Source organism: Chrysochloris asiatica, unplaced genomic scaffold (assembly GCF_000296735.1).
Source record: "Chrysochloris asiatica unplaced genomic scaffold, ChrAsi1.0 scaffold00031, whole genome shotgun sequence".
Lineage (NCBI taxonomy): Eukaryota > Metazoa > Chordata > Mammalia > Afrosoricida > Chrysochloridae > Chrysochloris > Chrysochloris asiatica.
In genome coordinates, this window is record NW_006408549.1 from 15,352,994 (window position 1) to 15,377,187 (window position 24,194).

General features: G+C 37.0%; 1 protein-coding gene across 1 annotated transcript in view; it reads right to left on the reverse strand.

Moving 5' to 3' along the window:
- Positions 1-6,066: 6,066 nt before the first annotated feature.
- The window catches only part of RIPK2 (receptor-interacting serine-threonine kinase 2), a 46,909-nt gene continuing 28,781 nt past the window's right edge, over positions 6,067-24,194 (reverse strand). The window contains exons 5-11 of the mRNA XM_006859232.1: positions 21,521-21,570; positions 20,355-20,516; positions 16,834-16,918; positions 10,789-10,879; positions 9,740-9,833; positions 7,953-8,105; positions 6,067-6,404 (exon numbers count right to left, since the gene is read on the reverse strand). Coding sequence (XP_006859294.1) covers positions 6,067-6,404; positions 7,953-8,105; positions 9,740-9,833; positions 10,789-10,879; positions 16,834-16,918; positions 20,355-20,516; positions 21,521-21,570 — 973 coding nt within the window. The remainder of the gene's footprint in view (positions 6,405-7,952; positions 8,106-9,739; positions 9,834-10,788; positions 10,880-16,833; positions 16,919-20,354; positions 20,517-21,520; positions 21,571-24,194) is intronic.

The window sequence follows — 24,194 nt, forward strand, 5'->3', positions numbered from 1 at the left end:
TGCTTGCAGCCGTTTCTGTATTACCTTTAGTAAAACTATACTTGTAGGGGATATTAAAGATATTGTCCAATGATTTCCACATTCCGATGGGTCACTTCTCTTTGGAATGGGCACAAATACAGATTTTTTCCAATCAGTTGACCAGATAGTTGTCTTCTAAATTTCTTGGTATAGATGAGTGAGTGAGTGCTTCAAGTGCCGCCTCACTTTCTTGAAAGATTTCACTTTGTATTCCCTCAAAATCCTCACCACTGGACCAATAAACAACATTCTGATCAACAGAGAAAAGATTGACGTTGTCAAGGACTTCACTCTTCTTGGATCAACTATCAACACTCATAGATGAAGCAGTCAAGAAATCAAATGACATATTGCATTAGGTAAATCTGCTGCACAAGACCGTTTTAAAGTGTTGAATAGCAAAGATGTCAGCTTGAGGCCTAAGGTGTGCCTGACCCAAGCCATGGTATTTTCAATAACCTTATCTGCATGCGAAGCTGGACAGTGAATAAGGAAGATGGTAGAAGAATTGATGCTTTTGAGCTATGGGGTTGGAGGAGAATATTGAAAGTGCCATGGGTTACCAAAAGAGCAAACAGATCTGTGTTGGAAGAAGTGCAGCCAGAGAGCTCCTTGGAGGCCAGGATGGCCAAACTTCGTCTCTCATACTTTGGACATATTACCAGGAGGGACCAGTTGCTGGAGAAGGATATCATGTTTGGTAAGGTGGAGGGTCAGAGAAAAAGAGAAAGACCCCCAACGAGATGGATTGGTCATATGGCAGCATCAATGGTCTCAAGCATGGCAACAATTGTGAGGTTGGCCCAGGACAGGGCAGTGTTTTGTTCTGTTGTGCACAGGGTCACTATGCGTCAGTACCAACTCGATGGCACCTAACAACAACAACAGCAACATATATATGTCTTAAAGAACATAATTTGAGCTTTATTATAGCAGCTACTCTAATGTATTATCAGGGATTTAGCAAGTAAAAGAGAAAGAATGTATTTAGCATTAGAAGAGTGCCTTTGCAAGGGATGATTAAGTAGTTTTAAGTGGTTAACAGTATTGCTGTTTTCAGCAGAGCTCTTCGCAGACTGTGCAAGTTACTGGCTGGATGACCTTGGGCAAATCGCTGAAACCTCAATAATCTTTTAAAATTTCAGTTTCCTATAGAGTTAGGGATATTAAGTGTACCACCATCATAGTGTTCTCAGAATTACCAGGATTAGTAAAAAATTATTCATACTCTGGCTGTAGAATTTATTTTAATCAACTTTTAGAAAAGACAAATACATCATTTTTCAACACAGTCTTCTTGCTTTTCGATACACTTCGTCAATCTGTCAACAACTTTCATATTCCCTTATTAAAACAATGTTTTAGGCTGAGCTGAGAGCCACAAGTGCGTCCTTGTCTTCACATCAGAGGTGAATCTTCATCCTTGAAGGGCTGATTTCAGGGGACCAAACAGAAAAAAGTCAGATGAAGCAAGATCAGGACTACAGGGAGGATGCTTTTTGTGTAGTGTCAATGGTGTGGGAAGAGGAGTGGAGACATGCCTTGTCATGCAAGATCACAACTCCCTAGTTTAGGCTTTAGCCTATCTCACTGTAAGGAGCACTCTTGAATGTTGAACCTTTTCCCTGATAGTGTTCCAGTACTGGCCCTTGAGAATCCCAGACAACTGTAAGCATCAATTTTCTAGCTGATGGCTGACTTTTGACCATTTTTTTGGGTCAGCAATTGAGGATGCTTCCGTTTCATCCTCTGCTGTTTATTCTCAGGCTCCTAGTGATACATACATGTTTTGTCACCAGTAAAGATTTTTTTTAAAAGAAACTTTTACTTTCCTTTAAGTATTGGTCCAAATTTTATTTGCAAATGTCCCAAGTATTTCTGTTTATGTTCTTCCATGATTTGTTTCAGTACCCATCGCTCACAAATTTTTTGAAATCCAAGTCTGCCATGGATTATTTCATAGGTAGAGCTGGGGCTGATTTACAAATGATTTGTCACAGAATCCACTGTCACTCGTCATTTCACAGGCATGCTCAATGTTGCCATCAGCCATGGACATGGATGGATGTTTCAGTATAACTGGAGTGTGGATAATTGTTGACTCACCCTTGTAGATGACACAGTTTGCATTTGTACTAAGTAATCCTTGTATTCGAGAAAAAAAAAATTAGTGACCATATTATTATTACACAATTCCAAAGTTAGAAAAAAATCTCTCTGCTAATGACTTCCACATTTAAATCTCTGACATGGTACCCTTCTTGGATCTCTCTCTATAAATATCTTCTTGCTATCTCCAATTGAATGTCTAAAAGACCTCTTAAATTTATTGCATGCAAAATAGGTCTTTTCACTTCATCTCTGAAAACTAAGCAGTTGCAAAACCAAATCAAATCAAAATAAAACTTCCTAGTTTTCTCATCTACAAAGTTACTAGGTCAAAACCCCAGAAGTATACCCAGAAGTAAAAAAAAAAAATGTTCCCTACATTTTTATTCTTTAAGGTGGATTTTGGTTTGTTTTAAATGGAGAAAGTTCAACTCATGTAAAAACAATTTAAAAAAGGAAAATAAGTTGAATTCTAAACATCTGAAAAAGACTGGCTTTTCTCTTAGTTATCTGCTAAGGACACTCAGCCAGGAAAGGGTCAGTTCTGAAGTCAAGAGCATGGCTTAACCCTGGGCCCCTTTGCTACTGTGCCATTTTACAAAGCTTATTAAATGGAATTGATTTCTCCTGAAAAGATCTTAAAAGTTCAGTCTCCAATAAAAACACACACACACACACACAAAAAAAACCCCTTCCCTTCCTCGTATTTAATCCATTATCAAATTGTGTTGACTCTAATATACATATTGAATTTCTGTCTCTGTCTGTACGGCTACCTCCCCATTCTAGCCCAAGTCTTCGAAATGGACTCTCCTTGTCTACTTTTCTCACTGCTGTCTCCTCCAGTCCATACTTGCCTCTCCTTCCCGAGAGCCTATTTCACTTTTTATGTCATTTCAGTCATTTCCCATTAAACTTAGAAAAATATGAACTCTAAACCCATTGCAGTTGAGTGTATTCCAACTCATGTTGTTATGTGCAGTGAAGTCATTTCCAACTCATAGCGACCCTGCATAGGGTCCCTATAATTGTTATCGGATACATGTTTTACTTACATTGTAATTTACTGAATTGTTGTTAAGTACCGTGCAGTTGGTTGTGACTCATAGTGACCCTGTACAGGGTTTCTGAGGCTGTAAATCTTTACGGGAGCAGAAAGCCTCATCTTTCTCCTGTGGAACAGCTGGTAGTTTCGAATTGCTGACCTTGAGGTTAGCAGCCTGATTTGTAACCACTACGCTACCAGAGCTCCTTAATACTATCTTCAAATTGTAATGAGTCCTGGTGGCACAGTGGTTGCATGCTTGCCTGCTAACTTAAAGGGCAGTGGTTTGAATCCACCACCCACTCTACTAGAATAAAGATGTGGCAGTCTGCTTGCCATGAGATTTCAGCCTTGGAAATACTATGGGCCATTTCTATTCTGTCCCTTAGGTCACATGACTCAGAATTAACTCAAGGGCATGGGTTTGGTTTTTATCTTCAAATTTTGATTTTTATTTACTACAAATGACACTTTATTACTATGAATAGAAAACCAGTACCACTCATTTTATGTAGAATGTACTTTGGAACTTAAATACAACAACAAAAGTCATTATAAAGGTTTGCTACTGTTCCTTAAATTCTGAGCCTGAGGCTTATTCTCTTTTAACACAGAGATCATAAGATGATAGCACAAAATTGAGACAATGGCTTTCATTTAATCAGCAGGCCAGAAAAAGAACTGAAGTTATTTCCTCACCATGATTCAATGTCATTTAGTGTGTGTCCAGCTACTACCTAAAATTACTTTTAGTCTATTAAGAAAATTGGCCACTGAGATTGTAACAATTCCACAAAGAGATGAGAGCATGCCAAAGACTTTATCTTTTGCATTCTTGTTTATCAGTTATCTGTGTAGAAAAATTAAGAGTTGTAATCAGAAACAAATACACATGTGTTCTTTTATATTATATTATGGAGAAAGTGAGTGTTACGCATATATCCATAAGCATGTAAACTGTTATAAAACTGTGATTTTTAGATTTAGGCAGAAGATGGAGAAGCAGGGCAATGCCCACTGTACCGATCCAGATACACCACATCTAACTGATACAAGTCAGTTTGGTGCCATTTAGCTCTGGCAGCATACTGGTTATGAATTGGGCTGCTAATCTCACGGTCAGCAGTTTGGAACTACCAGCTGCTCCGCGGGAGAAAGATGAGGCTTTCTGCTCCTGTAAAGATTTACAGCCTCGGAAACCCAAGTATAGGGTTGCTATGAGTTGGAACTGTTCTCCACAGCACATAACAACAAAAAATATTAAAAATAGTCAGTTTCTTTTTAAAATATAAAGGGGGAAGTTTCTAGAAGTAGACTTTTCCTTGACTTAATGTTTAGGAAAGGCCCCTTGGTAGCATAGTGTTGTGCTGCTAACCGCATTGTCAGCAGTTCAAATCTACCAGCTGCTAGATGGGAGAAAGATGAGTCTCCTGCTTCTGGAAAGATGTACAGCCTCTAAAACCCTACACACTTTGAGTCAGAACTGACTAGATGGCACATAAACTACCACCACCATTATTTATGATTTAAAAATTTGGTAACTGGTGCTTAATTTTCATCTTTTCCTTTACTAAATTTCAATATTCTCAGAGCTGTAGTAATGAGACATTATGGTTAATGTAAAGCTCCAAAATCAAGATTAATGTGCTTATTTTATACTGGTAATAAAATATTTAATTTCTTTAGCAGCATTTAATCTTTTTCTTTTTCAATTTTTTTCTTCATGGTTTAAGTCTTATACTTCAAATTTGGCCTTTCAAGTTGATCCTGTATTTCACTGTGTGGTGTATTGGCTATGGCATTATAGGATAAGCACTGGACTGTAAGGTTTGTTTGAACCACAAGGTTGGTGGTTCAAACTCTCTAGTTGCTCCTTGGAAATCCTATACAGGGTTGCTAAGAGTCAGAACCGATTCAACGGCACTTAACAATTCTTTGTTGGTTTTTATTTAGTGATATATCCCATTAACCAGAAACAGAGCTTATGCTGTATCTTTCTTGCTTGGGCTAAATTTGGTATAAACAAATTACAAAAATAATAATTAAAAAAAGCAGCCCTGATAATATTGCACAGCAGTTTTCAAAAGAATGAATTAAATGCAGATCTGATACAGAAGGCTGCATTATGTACTACTAAGTGCAAAAGCAAATTTGCCGTATGAAGCGTACAATGATAATAAAAGGAAAAGACTCTCTCTTTAACAAGAATATACTTTTAAAACGAGCAGGACTTAAAGCACACAAGGGTACATATTAGGATGTTAATTCTGTTTACACCTGTGTCAGTGAAGTAAGTGTAGAAACGACAGCAGAAAATTGTTGTTAAAATATTTTTTTTTCTTTTTATACCAATTATCTTATTTTACCTTTGAAATAATTTTTTGAAGAGAATTTAGTAAACTGAATTAAAAATATAATCTGGATACAAAATGAATAGCCTTTTAGTGAGGATTTTCACATAAAGATGTAAGGCAGGAGTGCTGTACCATCTTTAATTTCAATAAAGGATGCTATTTCATGAAGCCAAATTGCATTTTTGAAAGCAATAAATAATCCACAAAGAAAACAAATGTGCAGGTGGTTTCCATCAGAAACACATAATACCTTAAGGCACTTTTTTATGTGCAACAAGAATACAATTATTACAGTTTAAAAAATAGTTTCAATGAACAAAACAGACAAAAAATTGAACACTATGTAGCACAATGAACACTTTCTACTTTCTTAAAAAAAAAATACTGCAGTGTCATGGAAGGAGACTAATATTTACCTGAAGAACAAACTTCAGTGAAGTTTTTAGTATTCATGGATTTTATAAAAACAATATTATCAGAGATACATATAAAATAATCATTTACAAAAATTGAATTTCCTTCTTGAAAAACAATCATTTACAGGCTTTTATTTTGAAATAAGTTTGAATTTGATGATCTCAAAACCCCAAGTATTTCTGGGTAAGGTTGAAGACCCATTTGCTTGTTATCTTTCAGCTTTTGTACTATAACTTTGGCAAATTCTTCTCCTTGTATGTCAGAGGTGTCTAGTAATTGTCTGACTTTTGAGGTCCTTGTAGGTTTGGTACTAATAAGTTCATAGTCCTCCTTCATAATCAAATCCCTTGACAGAAGGGCATCCAGTGATTGGTTAAGGCAGGCTTCAGTCATCTGGCTGACAATGTCTTCCCTTTTACTCTGGATCCACTGTTGGGCTACACCTGGCTGTAGTCGCACTGTAGACGAGCAAGGGACGACAGTTAGAAAGGTGAGGGAAGATACACAGCAATGAGGGAAACTACATGAAAAGGAAATATGACATAAAACCTAGTTTTTCTATGATTTTGTTGATACAGAATAATACTTTTGGGAATGATACTGATCACTAGAAATAATCAGAGATTTGGGTTATCTTATCTCCTCACTGTCCTTGAGAAAGTGCTGTCTTTGTGTATATGTGAAGTCAATGATTTAATATGTCTCTTCTAGCCTTAGTCTTATAATTCCAACCAAACAACTCTTCCTGATGGAGAAGACACTGATAGGATGATATGATGCAGCTGTAGATGTAATTTTGAAAACTTGAAATTCTAGCATGGGTTTAAAATCAACCATCTCAGAAGCAGGAGGGGGAACTTGCTACTACCAAAGAAGAGTCAGGTGTGTAGTGAATCCTCTGGGCCCCAACACCTGTGCATTGAACTTCCTCAACCCAGGGACAGAAAGCTGAGATACCAGATGTGTGGCAGAGGAGCCGCAGCACCAAGAACAGAGGATAAGACAGTAGTGGGCTTCCTACCCCACAGAGCAAGTAAAGTTGAGTGACTTTGGGCAGGAGGCTTCCTTGTAGAGTTCCTCCAGGTTCTTAATTGGGGGAGCTAGGTTTGCTAACTCCTGGAGCTAGAGCCGAGTTCCTTCAGGCTGAGGCTTATGGTGGGGTGGTGTGCCCTATGGGTATTTATCAGCGTCCTAAAAGCGCTTTGTAAACGGCCAGGCAGAGAGAAGATTGCCTGTGGGTATGACTAACGAGAGGATGTCCTGTCTGGAAGAACTCTGCTCAGACTATTTCTATTCCTGAGTTGTAACCTATTAACTTCCCCAATAAACAACGTAACTGTGAGTATGATGCCTGAGTTCTGTGTGGCCATTGCAATGAGTCATCAAACCCAGCTGAGAAGTAGAGTGCTGTAGGAGGGATGTTGTTGTTGTTGTTGTTGTTAAATGCCTTCGAGTCGGTTCCGACCCATAGCGACCCTGTACAGGGTTTCCGAGGCTGTAAATCTTTACAGGAGCAGAATGCCTCATCTTTCTCCCACGAAACAGCTGGTAGTTTCGAACTGCTGACCTTGTGGTTTGCAGCCCGATTCATAACCACTACGCTACCAGAGCTCCTTTAGTTCATATTAATTTTTGCAGTATGTGCTATAAATCATGGGGCAAAATTCACTTTATTGGCTACAGGCTTTTGTTTTTAAATACAAGGAATGCCTATATGTTTGCTAATTAAAAAACAAAACAACAAAAATCTTTGCCTTTATAAACAGATTAAATAGCATCTGTCCTTAGGACTCCCTCCACAGTGAGACGTTCACAGGAAACCCTTTGGGCCTCTTATTATATGCCAGTATTTTTATCTTTTAGGATTTGGAAGTACTTTCCTACTTTAGAATATATTTAGTACCAAATTGAGGATATAAAGACAAATAAAACTTATTGTATGTTAATAAATTTGAAATATATGTGGGGAGTAAATGGCATCACTTACAAAGTGTCTAAATATTTACCTGAATATTCCTCAATTGAAAGTAGATTTGTTATCACTGATGAGCATGGGGTGGTCTTGTGATCACAGAATGTAGTCTTAGCCTCAGAAATGTTACTTTCCCAACTATGATTTTCTGACTGGTGATATAGCAATGAATAATCTTGAGGTTTTCCTATAAAACACAATATCATATTCTTTAGATATTCTTAGTAACTAAAATAAGAGAATATGTGTCATACAGAGGCTAGACCCCCATGTCTTTAATTTTTCACTGCTATTAAAGTTTGTTAAGAAACCTACTTTTGCAAATAAATATTTTTCTAACAAAAACCTTTCTACGAAATAATTTTTTCTATTTTTGTCTGTTCTATGCAAACTGTCATGTAAATCACAAAATTTTACTCATTCACATAGTCTTTGATGTCTTCATTTATGTCTTCTTCCTATTTCTGCATTTTAGAAGTCTCCTCTAACTCTGTAACATATGACACGTGTTTATCTACACTTGTTTCCTTTGGTAATCCTATTCACCTTCAGAACATCAATCATAATCTCAATTTCCAAATCCAAGTCGTCTTTATTTTCCATCTTTCCTGCACTTCAGTCTTTGTAGCATTCCACTGGACAACATACCTATACTCCCAGTTAGCACCTCAAATAATAATTTAAAAAATCACAAGTTATTCATTTTAACCCTAAAATCTGTTTTGATTTTAATTTTTATTAGCAGAAGCCATGTTCTTCCAGTCACCAAGCCTCATTAGTAAACATTCAGTTTACCCTTTTTCTTTCTTGTCCCTCCTACAAGTGAGAAATTACAGAGTTTGAGTGCATCCTCCAGAGCTTCCCTTTCTCCTCATGAGGACCAGTGAGACATGCTTTGTAGGATGTACTGATAAACTTTACAGCTTTCATAAACTCTGGATTATCTTTGTCATAATCTTTCCTTGCACTGCAGTAATAGTCTCTGCACCTCATGTCTTGTTTTCTTACCACAATATCCTACATATTTCAGCCAGGATGACTCTTCTTAGAGCAGGAAATTCTTATATCACACCCCTCTTCAAAAATGTCAAACAGTCTTTCCCCACCCACATAAAAAAAGTCCAAATATCTTAGTTAAGTGTTAGAATTTTCTATGAATTCTCCAACCTACTTTTCTAACCTTATTTTCCTCTTTTATTAATCCTTTAACCGGCTAAACCAAATTGCCCACTGTTTATTTATTGCCTCTATAATGTTCTCCTTTTCTGCAATGTCGATCCTTTGTAAGGCCAACCTTAAGCCAGAAATAATTTCTTCATGATGAAAACATGCTGTAGTAGGTTGACATAGTATCTGTAACAGACAACCTAACTTCAAGTCTTGGGTCTGCCAGCTCTGTGATCCAGAAGCTTCTTAATGTATAAGATGAGCGATTATCTAGCTGACAAATGGTTATGAAATTTCTTTTGTAAAGAGTGTTACTTTTCTTATGTACAATTGTAGCTCTACATTCATAGTTCTCCCACAACGCATCACTTCTCATTTTATACTATGCTATTCAAAAACATTTCCCCTCTTCCTTATAGATTTTTTTTAATCCTTTCTACAGTATTTGACACAATAGCTTTAATGCTTCTTATATCTGTTGCACATCCTACCACTGTTGCCTTATCTTTAGACCCTGTTACCTTCTGAGAAGGAGTTATGCATGCAAATGAAAGACATGCTCTATACAAACCATGACTACTTCCCAACAATATGATATGTAAAGGGAGGAAATAGAAAATGTGCAAGTCAGTACTGACTTGAATATCTACGTACCAGATAAACAATGATTGTCTTGAGGAGTTGATAAGGACCTTGAGGTTCTAGGAGAGCCACTACTTTTATGGAGTTGAGAGGATCCACATGATTCCTAAAGTGAACGGGGAGAATAAGGTTTAGGTTAATTTAAAAAACCATAAAAAAGTTATTCAACTTTAATTTATACAGAGTTCTCACTTTTGGTTTGCTACAAACCAAAAATCAAAACTATTATAAATTATATCTTACAAAATTTATAAATACATATAAAATAATCAATAAACATAAACTGAATTTTTTCAATATTTTCTACATGTTCTCAGAGCTTCTCTTCAGTGGCTAGAATAGTGGATGAGGAATTTGAAATCTGCAACACTGCTTACTTACTGGTTGAGAGGAAATGCTTGCTTCCTTCAACCTAAAAGAGTAGGAAACCAAGGAAAAGTTCTGGAGAACCTGGCTTCACTCTTGGCTCTGTCATGGAATTACCAACTAACTGGACAAGAAATTTAAATGCTCTCAAGTTCTTTGTAATATCTATCTAAAAATATATCTACATGGGCTGAAGGTCAAATGAATGAATGCATGTAAGGGTGACTCAAAAACCATGTATCATTTAGCTTTGATTATTTTTCTGAATCTGTAAAGTGAACGTATTTTATGGAGTTTGAAGAAATGCCTAATATGAAATAAATCTAAATGAATGATACTAAAGGAATAGTTCCTCTCAGTCACAAAACTGGCCGTTTCCTTTTACTAACTGTAGTAAGATGTAAGAACAGGACAGCAGTGCCTAAGCTATGTTACACTGGATAAAGAGTCATAAAATACCACTGATTATATAGAATGACAGAAATCAATATCAAAATCAGCAGTGACTTCATTGGATGGGATGAACAATGAACTGGAAACCAGGAGAGATGGGTTTCAAGTTGGAGACTGACAGGGGCTACTTACATCCTAAACCCTCCCAGGGCTTTAGTTTCCCAACTAAACAACAAGGGGTTACAGTAAATGAATTATTATATTCTCTCATTTTAACATTATCACAACTTTTTTTTTTTTACCTCCTGTGGACTATGATTAACAGGACTGTTCAGAGAGAAATCCATTTCCTTCTTGTTACATAGGAGAACAGTACTTGCATTACTCTGCAGCAAAAATGAATATATAAATGTATATTAATTGGAGGTGATTAGAACATTACAGAAGTAAAATACATTCTACCTAATCATATTTTATATTTATATAAAATCAATGGAAAGAAAATTAAATCAATTGAGGATACATTACTTATGGTAGAGACAGTGTAGACTAGGGGAAAAAACTTTAAAGATACACAATCTTGAATTCTGCCTCTTATTATTGGTTACCTCAAACAAATGATTGTTCTCTCAGAGTCTCTAGATTTCATATGTAAAGACAGAAAAATATCTACTTGCAGGACTGTTTATAGGGGTAAATTGAGATAATGTATATAGCATGTCTATTATCAACATGGTATTTTAAAACACTGCACTTTGTGTGTCTGCCTATCAATAATGATTGAGCATGTACTGAGTGTAAGGCATTTGTGCTTGTATGCATTACTAGTATTTTCATTTTATAGAAAACAACTGGAGGCAGTATGTCATAATGGAACAATGGGGACGATGCATAAGGTCTGGTATAAAATCTCAGAATACCTTGAAGAAGAAGACAATCTCAGTTTACTATCTATAAATGGAGGTAATAATACCTATTTTGCAGGATTATTGTGAGAATTAAAAAAAGTCCTAAGATTACTAAGCATTCAATAAAAAGTGGCTCTTATAAAAATGATGATTTATTTAAATACTGTACATTTGTTTTGAAACCAGTGAGGCCTCTGTCCCTGTAAGTCAGGCTTAAATTGGTTGCCATCAGTGGTGAGTGATTTGCTAGCCAGGTCAGCATAATACCAACTACTTTTTACAACTGGGAGGGTCAACAATCCCTCCAATGTCTTCCTATTCCATTGTGGATAAGAAACTTTGATTCATCTCTGTGCATAATATACTTAGTATAGTATTTACACAGAACATTTCAGTGAATATTTATTAACTATATTTTTACATGAACCTCTAAAATTAGTCTTCAGGTTTATTACGCAACGTTTTCCTATGCTTATAAAATCCACTAAAATATCTTTAATAATACAATATCCTTGACTAGTCATAAAGGTTTTAAAAAACTGTCAACAATCCTTTGGAAAAAAATGAAATGTAATATTAAGAAAATATCTGGTTTTGGTTTAGTTTGTCCTATTCAAAGCAGAAAATGTTATTTGAAGAAAACATAAAGTATAGAAGTTGGTTCAAAGAATTGAAAAAAATATAAGAAACTTAAAATAAGTAATCTTAAATGGCAATCTTTGTTTTCAGAAATGGCTTTATGAAAAATGTTAAATTTGTATCCTACTTTTGGCTCTGTCACTAGCTAGCGATGTGGCATGTATATAATTGACTAATGTCCCTATACCCTTGTTATTGCAACTGTGAAACGAAGTTGATATCCTACCAGGTTCATAGACCTGAATAAAGATCAAGAAAAAAGAACAAAACAAAACAATTCTATGCATGCACACCAATATTCAGTGCAGCACTATTCACGATAGCAAAAAGATGGAGACAGCCTAAGTGGCCATCACTGGAAAATATGTAAACAAATGTTGGCATATACACACAATGGAATACTATGCTACCTTGAAGAGTAACAATGAAGCTGCAAAACACCATTTAACATGAATGAACCTTTAGAACATTATACTGAGAGAGGTTAGTCACAAAAGGACAAATATTGCATGAGACTATTATTGTAAGAACTTAAGAAAAGATTTCCAAACTAAAAGAAAAATTCTTTGATGGTTACCAGGAGTGGAGGGAAGGAAGCAGTAATTCACAGGTTAGAGGTAGAGACACAATAGCTCAGGTGACAGGGAGGGCAATATATAAGAAGGGGGAGGAGAGTGGATGAACAAGGAAGGTAGGGGAAGTTGTAGGGAGGTATTTATGGGAAATGAGATAGAGGTAAATAGTGATGTATATGCAACCTTGAACAACAGGGTTCTGTGATACAGGGATCTAGACATAGTCTGAATGGGTAAATAAAGGAAATTAATGTAAAGGTGCTTGACTGTCTTGTGGATGTTGGTTTCCCTTGCCTTCTATTGTAAAACAGACATTTAAGTGTGATAGAACGGAATATTGGGGATTATGATTACAGAAAGCTTATGAGCCTGTTTTCAGCCTAGAACTGATTGGATTAGCTAAAAGGTAAATTAGAATTTGCCAAGGGAAGTAGGCTTATTGTTAAGCCTTTGTGGAGCATGAGGCCTTATGTGGAATCCTGACCCCCACTCAGAACCTTCTGAGGTGGGACATTCCTACTGAAAAAACATGCAGACCAATCTGGAATGGTTAGAGGAATAGAAGATATTTCTTGAAAGAAAGACCAATAGAAAATAAGCAGACTGTTTGGCTGTTAGAATATCAAACCAGCTGATTGCTTTGGCAAGGCAAGTAAAGTCAGGGTAAACCCCTTTTAAGACTGAAACTCAAAGGGAACACATGAGTAGTCTTGTATGCTCTGGGTGACTTCCCTGGTCTACTTGTGAGGGGAAGTAGGGGAAATGCAGCAATGAACACATGGACTGAGTTTGGCCACGTTCCATATACACCTGTTGACCTTGAGAAGATAAGAGAAGAGGAACAGTTGGTTGGTCTGAAGTTTAGGGAGACAAGTGAACTCCTGAACCCAGGGACACTGACCTTGTCACTGGGGGCTATAGTTGAGAGTGAAGTGGCCAGATGGTCTGAAGTGAGGGGAGGTGGGCGAGAACTCCCATATGACCTAGCTTGGATGGCTTACTGACCAGAACTCGACCAGGTGAAGATAAAAAAGTATGATACAGGAAGAAAATGTAAACTGCTGTAATCTGATGAACTGAACCTTTGCTTATGAATGCAGTTGTTCAAAATTTCAACTGCAAGGGAAAAACTTCATATCAAGTATCAAGCTTGCCTCCTCAGATTGATAGGGACGGGCAACTTAGACACTGGCTATCAAAAACGTGTGGATAAAAACCACCATGTGGTTGGCTTACAAGCTTGTTGATTGTGCTTAGTTTTAGAATGAGGAGACTAAGGTAGAATCTCCACTGAATAATTTTCCGCTTTTCCATATGGATCTAATGAAAGGGGTGGGGGAGGATGGGGATAGGATTTTATGATTCAATAGTGAGTACTTGTTTATCAGGACTAACTGTGATTGTCACAACTGTAAATGTAGAAGATGTGTACTTAAATGGGGGAATAGTTCATCTTTCATTTCAGGAACAGAGGACCCTGAAATGGGAAGAGGGAAGAGCATGAATGGAGCATGGGGTCCTAATCAGAAAAGTGGCAACAGCAGAGGCAGTGGCAGAGGCGATGGCATACAGAGATAGAGCAGCTCAGGACTCTAGGCCCGTGGACTGAGAAGGGCTGTGTGTGTGCCTGTGGGCAGGAGGCTGTTTTGCAAAGTGTGCCCTTTGGACATTTAATGAATATATATTTTCTGTTTTATATGTATATATCACAAAAAGTAAAAAAAAAAAAATAAGTAAATATTGTTAACATGGTACACAGAGGGGACTGTGATCATTGCAGTGAAGCAAAATATGATTTATTGAGTGTAAAACTGATACTTTGCCCTGCAAACTTTCACTCAATTCACAATAAAACAAAAACAAAAAAATAATTCTAAGTGAAAATATGGTGACTTGAAACACTGAAGATCAGAATGCTATTACTAAAGTATTTAAGACACTTTACTAAAGTATTTGAAAATACAAGCTTTAAATTATGTAAAACGCAAGTTCTTTGAAAAACTAGCCATCTTAAATAGACTCTACTGTTTTAAGTTTCTGGGGAATAAAAAAGGAACTGAATGGTTCTCTTCCACTTCATAATGAAGAAAACAGATTATTTTGTCTACCTTTGGCAAAAGAGAATAAAATAAGAAAGTTGTGAGGAGAAAAAGGATAAAGCAAAAATATTATTAATATTATTTAATCTTACTATTTATTTCATTTACAGAAAAAAATGCTCAAGTACAGGTTGCAGGATGGAAGGAGATTATTAATATTATTTAAAATATTATTAATATAGAAGTGGAGAAATTGAAATGTATCAAAGAGTACACATACTCAGAAGTGGGGAAGCTGATAAAGAAGTATCAGAATAACTAAAACATGGTTCCTCTTTAGTTTCTTCTAAAAAGCAGGCGTTAATGTTGCCAGCATCCACTTTTCCTTTGGTTAAAGATAGCTGTCTCCTTTAGGTACTTCCCTTTTTAAACCAAAGGTTATGTAAAGAGATGCAGGAAATAGCAAGGGCCATGCAATACCATTTAGTCAGAGGCTACTAACCTAACGGTTGGTGGTTGGAATCTACCAGCCCCTCTGCAGGAGAGAGATGTGGCAGTTCTTAAAAATGTATAGTCTTGGAAACCCTATGGGGCAAGTTCTACTCTACCCTATCTGGTGGTCATTATGATTCCAGATCAACTCAAGGACCATGGATTTGGTTTGTAAAAAAACAAAAAAAACACAAAACTGTACATTTTGCTTGTTCACAAATGAAAAGTTTGGCTAAGCTGATGATTTTCATTATCATATAACAAATGCAATTTAATGACACCTGGCACATGATAAACTGTGCTTACTTAATCCCTAATAGACCATTACTACTTCTTAAACAACTTTAGATAACATTAATAAAAATCCTTTCATAATCCCATCACACTGATTCAAACTCATAAAGACCTTAGATCCCTTCAATTGTTCTGACCTACAAGTACAAAATCAAATAAATGAGACAACTCTCCTAGGTAATTTGTATCGATTGCTTCTTTTGTCTATGCATTAGAAGTGTGAGAATGAAATAATACAAAAACAACTAAAAGCATACATAGTTTGGCCTGAATTAGTAATAGAAATTCTAAAGCTTATTTTGGGAACAAATCTTAGAATACACAAGTACAATAAACAGAAGTGCAAAAGCCTGACACCTATTAATTGGTAAGTATTAAACTTTATAGATATAAATGTGTATTTTAAAATCTAGATCCAGGGCCCTTACTGTACACAGTCAATATTCACTACTCATTTTAAACTTTAATTTGATAGATGAGCGTTCTACAAAGGTCTGTGAAATCTAAAGCTGGCCATTTGAATAAAATAGAAAACGGTTTTGGTGGCAAAAGATAGTATTCATAGTCTCGGCTAAGCTCTCCTCCCCAAACTGTAGCCTGCATCTATGAAAAGTATATATATAAAAACAAAATAAACTAAAAATCTCTACAGGTAGTTATGGATTAAATTGTGTGTCCCAAAATATGTGTTATAAACCCTAACCCCTACACCTATGGTTAGAATTCTGGTGTGGTGCTTCAGGATAAGCACTGGACTACTAACTGCAAGGTTAGTGGTTCAAAACCACCAGCTGCTCCTCAGAAACCATATAACACGGTGCTATGATTCGGAACAGAGTCAACAGTAGTAGGTTTGCTTTCATTAGTGGAGTGTGTGTATCTTAAGTCAATTTCTGTCTCTCTTCTTTTATTGTAGTTTGGGTGAAGGTTTACAAAGGACATTACTGTTGTTGTTAAGTGCCGTTGAGTCGATTCCAACTCATAGCGATCCTGTACAGGGTTTCCAAGGAGCGGCTTTACCACAGTGCCTGCCACACCAGGACTCCACAAAGTACTTTAGTTTTCCATTTAACAATCTTCAGTCAATCTTATTCAAGATTTAAAAAGAACAGATTGAGCAAGCAAGTAAAGACTGGGGATGACAGATGCCATGCCACTTGAGAGCTTCAAGAAAACAAGAAACAGAAGTTGAAAAGAGACAGAAGAGCTAAGAGAGAGAAGGCCTTCCCTTGAGCTGGCACTCTGAATTTGAACTTTTAGCCTCCTAATTGTGGGGGGAAAAATTCTGTTCATTAAAGCCACCCACTGTGATATTTCTCCTATAGCAGGACTAGATAACTATGACAGGAAGCAATGTAATACTTAAAAGTTCTAATTTCCATTTCATTTGGCAATTTACCTTAGTTTTCTTTAGTTGAATAACAGCTTCAAGAAAAGTTATCTCATCAAATGTTCTCAGAATTGGTTCAAATTCTATTAAGCATTCTAAATAAAGAAATAAAAATACAACTTCAGTTTAGACTGCTTATACTCATTAAACAGAAAATATAAATGCTAACACTGAACTGATAAGGCTTCCAGTCAATTCTTCCTCAAGCATTCAGCTGTCGTAAGAACCTTTAATACTGGCATAAGGATAACAGCTAGATCAATGGAACAGAATTGAGAGTCCAAAAATAAACCCTTAAAATTATGATCAATTGATTTTGGACAAAGGTGCCAAGATAATTCAGTGGGGGGAAGGATAGTGTATGCAACAGATGAAGCTAGGAAAATTGGATATCTACATGCAAACAGGTGAATTAAGACCTTTCCTCACAGTTATAAAAATAAACTCAAATTGGATCAGGGCTAAATATATATAAAGCTAAAACATTTTTAGAAGTAAACACAGAAGAATATCTTCATGCCCATAATTTCTTAAATTGAATATTATAAGCATGATACAGAAAAGAAAAAAAAGTTGTAAGTTGGACTTCATAAAAATAGAATACTTTTTGTTTCAAAATACTATGTTAAAATTAAAAAAAAAAAATTATTATTTTTAATTATCCCAAGCCACAGACTGGGAAAATAGATTTGCAAATCATGTATTGGCTACAGAACTTGTATCTATAGCTTACAAAGAATTCTAGCAAATCAGTAATAAGACAACTAACCCAATTAAAAAGATGCAAATAGTTATTTCCCCAAAGAAGATATACAGATGGCTAAAAAGCACACGAGAAGATGTTTGATATCATCAGTCATTGTTAAGTGCTGTTGCATTGTTTCTGACTCATATCAAACCTGTACAGGGTTTCTGAAGAGCAGCTGGTGGGTTTAAACCACTGACCTTGTGGTTAGCAGTCCAGTGCTTATCCTATGGTGCCACACCAGGACATCAGTCGTCGTTGTTCTTGTTAAGTGCCATCGAGTCAGTACCGAACTATAGCGACCTTATGCACAGTAGAACGAAACACTGTCCGATCCTGGGCCAACCTCACTAGTGTTGCCGCGCTTAAGTCCATCGATGCTCCCACTTGGCCAATCCATCTCGTTGGGGTCTTCCTCTTTTTCTCTGACCCTCCATCTTACCAAACATGATAACCTTCTCCAGTGACTGGTCCCTCCTGACAATATGTCCAAAATATGAGAGACGAAGTTTGGCCATCTTGGCCTTCAATAAGTACTCTGGCTGTACTTCGTCCAAAATGGATTTATTGGTTCTTTTTGACATTAGGGAAATACAAATAAAAGCCACTTCATACCCACTAAAATGGAGTCCTAGTATGGTGTTAGAACTGTCTGTGAATATTCATCATTTGCTCATTTTTCTTCTTCTAGTCAGTTTCTTGGAGTCCTGGTGTGGTACAGCAGGTTAATGTGCTGGACTGCAAAGTCAGTTTGAACTGCAAGGTCAGAGGTTCAAGCTCATCAGCTGCTCCTTGGAAACCCTATACAGGGCCACTATGGGTTGGAATAGACTCTATGGCACTTAAGAACAGCAACGTTCAGTTTCCAAGAGCGTGGTGTCTTCATATGATAAGCACTGAACTTTGAACCACAAAGTCTGAAGTTCAAGCCCGCTAGCTGCTCCGTGGGAAAAAGATGAGGCTTTCTGCTCCCATGAAGATTTATATAGGGTCGCTGAGTTGGAACCTACTCAACAGTACTTAACAACAGCAATTCAGTTTCTAACTATTTGAATCCCTTAGAGTTCGAATTTGGGCCATTTACTTTTTATCTATATTCTCTCCCTAGGTGGTGGAGGCCAAGACAGGAGTTCACACACGATCTGTGACTCTAAATTTTATATCTGGAGCCCTAGCCTCTCCACTTAGCAACAAATCAGCAAATTGCAGTAGGAATGTAATAAAATACCATTCGAATGACCTATTTATAGATGAGGGAACTGTGGTAACATGAAGGTTAAGCACTTGATTGCTAACCAAAAGCTCAGCAATTCAAACCAACCAGCTGCTTCTATGGGCACGAACACCTGGTGATCTGCTCTCATAAAAATTAGACTAAAAACCCCTATATGGCCATTTTGCTTTGTCCTATAGGTTCAAACTCAACAGTCACTCCTTGGAAACCTTTTCTAGGGTCGCTATGAGTCAGAACTCACTTGATGGCACTTAAAGACAAAACAATAAGTAGCTATGAATTAGAAAAATAATTTAATGGTACCCGAAAACAATAGTTAAATTGAAGAAATAGAAAATATGCCCAAATTTGAACTCAGACTATAGGACTCCAGAGTTCGTGCTGAAATGCAATCAATTATTTACCAGGAATCTACACTTGCATATTCCACAGGCATCTCACATTTCCTTTTTACAAAGTGAAGCTCCGCATTCTACCCTTCTCAATATATTCCTCCTCTGTTTTCTTCATCCCAGTAGATGGTATTAACATGCTAACCTATCTGAGCCTCAGACTTGATTCATCCTGATGCCACCCTTTCCTTCATGCACAGATCTGTTTCCACAGTCTGTTTTTCTACATCTGAACTGTATCTTAATTCTGTCTACTTTTTCAATCTCCAGTACCATCGTAATTAAATTATTCCGGCAGGAGTTCCCTAGCTGTTGTTTTTAGCTTCTTCTGTCCCCTCTAATCAGTTTTCACAAAGCAGCAAGAGTGATTTCTCTTAAACCTAAATTAGATCTTGTTGCTGTTGTTGTTAAGTGCCGTTAAGTCAGTTCTGACCCAGAGCGACCCTGCATAGGGTTTTTGAGGAGTGGGTGGTGAGTTTGACCCGCTAACCTTGCGGTTCAAACCAACTTTGCAGTACAGCACATTAACCCACACCACAGTGTCACACCAGGACTCCTAGATCATGTTACTTGCTTGCAAAACACCTTATGGCTTTCATTGCACTTGGACTATCTAAACTTCTAACAGTCAACAGCCTCTTCCTTATCTTTTCAACCTCATTTCATATTATTCTCTTCCTTGCTCACCATATTGCTACTGCACAGACTGTCTCTTTGTTCCTAGAAAATATCAAACTCGTTCCTTTCCCCAGCTTCAGGGCCTTTGCCCACATTGCTTTCTTTGTCTGAAATGTGAATGGCTGGCTCCTCTTCAAGTTTCCAATCTCAGTTCAAGTGTTTGCAACTAAGAAAGGTCTCTCTTTACCTCTCTCAACTACTCTACTACCTTGTGTATTTCCACATAGTACTTCCAATATATGTATCTTGTATTTATTTTTTCATGTTCTGCTGTTGCCACTAGAATGTGAGCTCCACTCTAGGCTGAGTACTGGGAACACCCTCTTATTTTACAACTACAATGAATAACAGGAGTAAAAAGAACGAAAAACAAAACTTGGCATTAATCATGGAACAAGTGTGACTCAAAAAGGCATATTCTGCTCATAGTATATTAGCGGATTCTGTAATTCAAAAGCTTAGTATTAAAACTGTACACTCACTTAAGAAAGATGGTCTTTCATCTGGATTTTGTGCCCATCCACTTTCTATTATAGAGATCATAAGCTCTCGGTGAGGTATATCAAATGGTAAATGTTCTTCATTAATGTCAGGACGATGGCCCTGCGACACACTATACATAATCTGTAAAGGATTGGTGACTTCTGTCAAAACAGAAACATTTTATTCATTAGAAATATATTATGAATCAATATATTAAATGCATTCCAAGTCAACTGAATGAAAATGAAGGAATCTTACCATTTTAGTAGTATTATGCAACTCCCTTCCTAAAGGAGGAATATATATATATATATATATCCCAGCTGCTGTCATATGACTTGCTTACTTCCCTTATGATGCATGTATCTATTCACCTTATTAATTTACTTTGGCCATTTTAAGCAGTGCAGAGCCACATAAAACCTAGCAGAGTCAGGACCACAGCAACTAGTATGATAATGTGAGTGAGAAATAAATGTTTACTTTGTAAGCCACTGAGATTTTGGGGTTGTTTGTTAAATAGCAAGCTGACCTATACAAATCTCAAGCAACAACAATAAAAATAATATTATCAAAGTATTAAAAGGACACATTTTTCTGTCTACATTTTTTGGTCCTATACATGGAGTACAAATTACATGTTCATATAAATAGTTTTATAGCTGAAATAGACAATACTAATTTTAAGGTCTCAATTTACAGTAAAAAAAACCTGAAGACTCAAGAGATCGAGTGGCTTGACCACAGAGGTAATTCCTGTTAGAAAACCAATTAAAATCCATGTTTTTCTGATCCATAATCCAGTACACTGTCCAATACTTGTTGTTAAGTGCCGTCGAGTCAATCCCGACCCATAGCAACTCTGTGTAGGGTTTCCAAGGAGCAGCTGGTGAGCTTGAACTGCCAACCTTGCAGTTCAAATGGCTTTGCAGTCTGGCACCCACAGCGCCATACCAGGACACCAATTTATCAAATACTATTCTACTAAGTATCAAATACTATTCCAATACTTAGTGGAATAGTATTTGATAAATTGATGGTTTAATGTTGTGTTTTTAACAAAATAAATGGTAGGAAGATATAAAACAAGATGAGCTTTATATGGTTTTCAATGTGGTCAATCAACGTCATGTTACCTAGAATAAGGAAGTCCAAGTACACTTACCTTCAAAAGGCTGTTTTCTGGATAAAACTTCCCATGTGATAACTGCAAAGCTGTTTAAGATTTTAAAAAAAAAGAAAAGTTCAATGCTGTAGAGTTGGTTCTGATTCACAGCGAACCAGTATAAGGTTTCTGAGGAGCTGCTGGTGGCTTTGAACTGCTGGCCTGGAAGTTAGCAGTCCAGTGCTTATCCTACAGTCATTCCAGAACTCCAAGAATAAAATATACATACTAAATATTATAAACTAAGCACCATAAACTAAAAAAAGAACATTCATTTAAAAATCTAACTATGGAGATGCCATTTTTTAAAGCGATAAGGTAGTTTTGGTGTAGTGAATTGTTCAAAGTGTCTCTTCTAGCCTTAGTCTTTTTAATTTCCACATCAAACAATTCTTTTTCTGAAGGTTCTGAGTAAGAGAAGGTGGGAGAAGACACTGGCAGTATGACAAGATTCAGCTGTGGATGTTACCAGAGTTAATTGTAATTGTGAAAACTTGGAACTTTAATGTGGCTTCAAAATGAGTCATCTCAGAAGTAGGAGGGGGAATCCAACTACCATCAAAGAGGAAGAGTCAAGGGTGGATGGATTGCATCCTTTGGACTACGAGATACCTGTGCAATGAACCCTTCGACCTAGGGACATAAAGCTGTGGCACTGCAGGAGTGTCACTGAAGTAGTAGCAGCATAAACAAGAACCAGAGCAGGAGACAGAGCTGTGGGCTTCCCAGGCCAAGCAGCGAGTAACGCTGAGTGATTTGGGGCAGGAAGCTTGCTTGTAGAGTGAGATGCATCTAGACACTATATTGAGGGGGATAGGCATGCTGATCCATGAAGCTAGCACTGAGTGTTCTATGGTGGAGCAGTGTGTCCTATGGGCATTTATCAGCAGCCGATTGGAATAACTGTGCCCTGAACATTACTGATCCCGAATTATAACCTGTTAACTTCCTTAATCAACTCAGAACTGTGAGTATAGTATGAGTTCTGTGTGGCCACTGCAACAAATGATTGACCCCAGCTGAGTAGAAAGGACTGTAGTTGGTGTTATATTTTTGTAGTTGTGAAATACGACAAAAAGAATCACCCAGAAAAACTAACATAATGAATGCTCATTTGTGATTTTGTTTCAAATTGATGCTAATTTAAAAAATTTAGGAATAACTGTAGTATGCTTGATTACACGCAAGGATATCTTGTTGGGGATGATTAGTCATTCTTGAACACCTAGATAAGCTATGCTTTCTATATAGCTTGATAATTCAATTATTCACTCAAAATAATAAGCAATAAAAAGACTGTCTCCTGTAGCCTACTGTATTTTTTTCCTGATTTTCTTTGATAATGAAACTATTCTTTCTGCAATTTAATTTCAGTTGTCAGTCACTTGGTGAAGTAGCATAGACTTTCTGTTGTTAGGTGTCATCAAGTCAGTTCTGACTCAAAGTGAACCATGTACAACAGAATAAAACACTGCCGGTCATGTGCCATCATCACAATTGTTGCTCTGTCATAGTGCATTGTTGCAGCCACTGTATCAGTACAACTTATTGAAGGTCTTCTGCTTTTTTGCTAACCCTCCACGTTGCCAAGCATGATGTCCTATTCGTGATATCATACCCAAAGTATGAGAGACTTTGCCATTATCACTTTTAAGGAGGAATTTGGCTATATTTCTTTTCCTTTCTTTCTTTCTTTCTTTCTTTTTTTTTAACATACTATACAATTCTCTTTATACAAATCATAAGAACAGGCAAAGCTTACAGTGATAGAAATCAGCACAAGTGGTTACTCTGATGGGAAATGGCTAACTGGAAAGGGGCATGAGGGAACTTTCTGCTGTGAATGAAAGGTCCTAGATCTGATTGGACACATTTGTCAAAACTCATCATACTGGACACTTAAATCTATTCCTCAATAGAAGCAAATACCATTGAATGGTGATGCACAGAGGGGATTATAATCAGTGCAGCGAAATGAAATACTGTAGGATAAATGTAAAACCGGTGTTCTCTCATGTAAACTATCACTCAATTTACAATAAAAACTTAAAAAAAAATCATTAATATATATGCCTCGATTTAAAAAAGGAATAGAATGTCTTCCTTAAGCCAAATCTTACCACTTGTTTTTAATTACTAAGTACTGTGAGACCTCTGTCCCCATCCCCTTCTTAATATTGACCTTTTTATGAATATGTGTCTTTGTGCAGTGATTAAAGAACACCAGGCTCTGGACCTGACTGGCTGGGGTGGTACCTGGTCTGTTCCCATAACCTGCTGGGTGACTTAATTTCTCCCCACTTCAGTTTTCCAGCTGTAAAATGGTAACTGCCACTGTCTGGTAGATAAGGATTAAATTAGGTAATGTACGCCAAGCTTACGCTGGATGGCAAGTGCGGTCAAGTCTGTTCCAACTCATAGCAATCCTGTATAAGGTTTCGGAGGTGTGACTGTTGAGTTTGAACCACTGACCTTCAAGTCAAGTACTTATCCTATGGCGTCATATCAGGACTCCATATACTGTGTTGTTGTTGTTGTTATGTGCCGTGGAGTTGGTTCAGACTCATAGCGACCCTGTACAGGGTTTCCGAGTCTGTTAATCTTTACCGGAGCAGAAAGCCTCATCTTTCTCCCGCGGGAACAGCTGGTAGTTTCGAACTGCTGACCTTAAGGT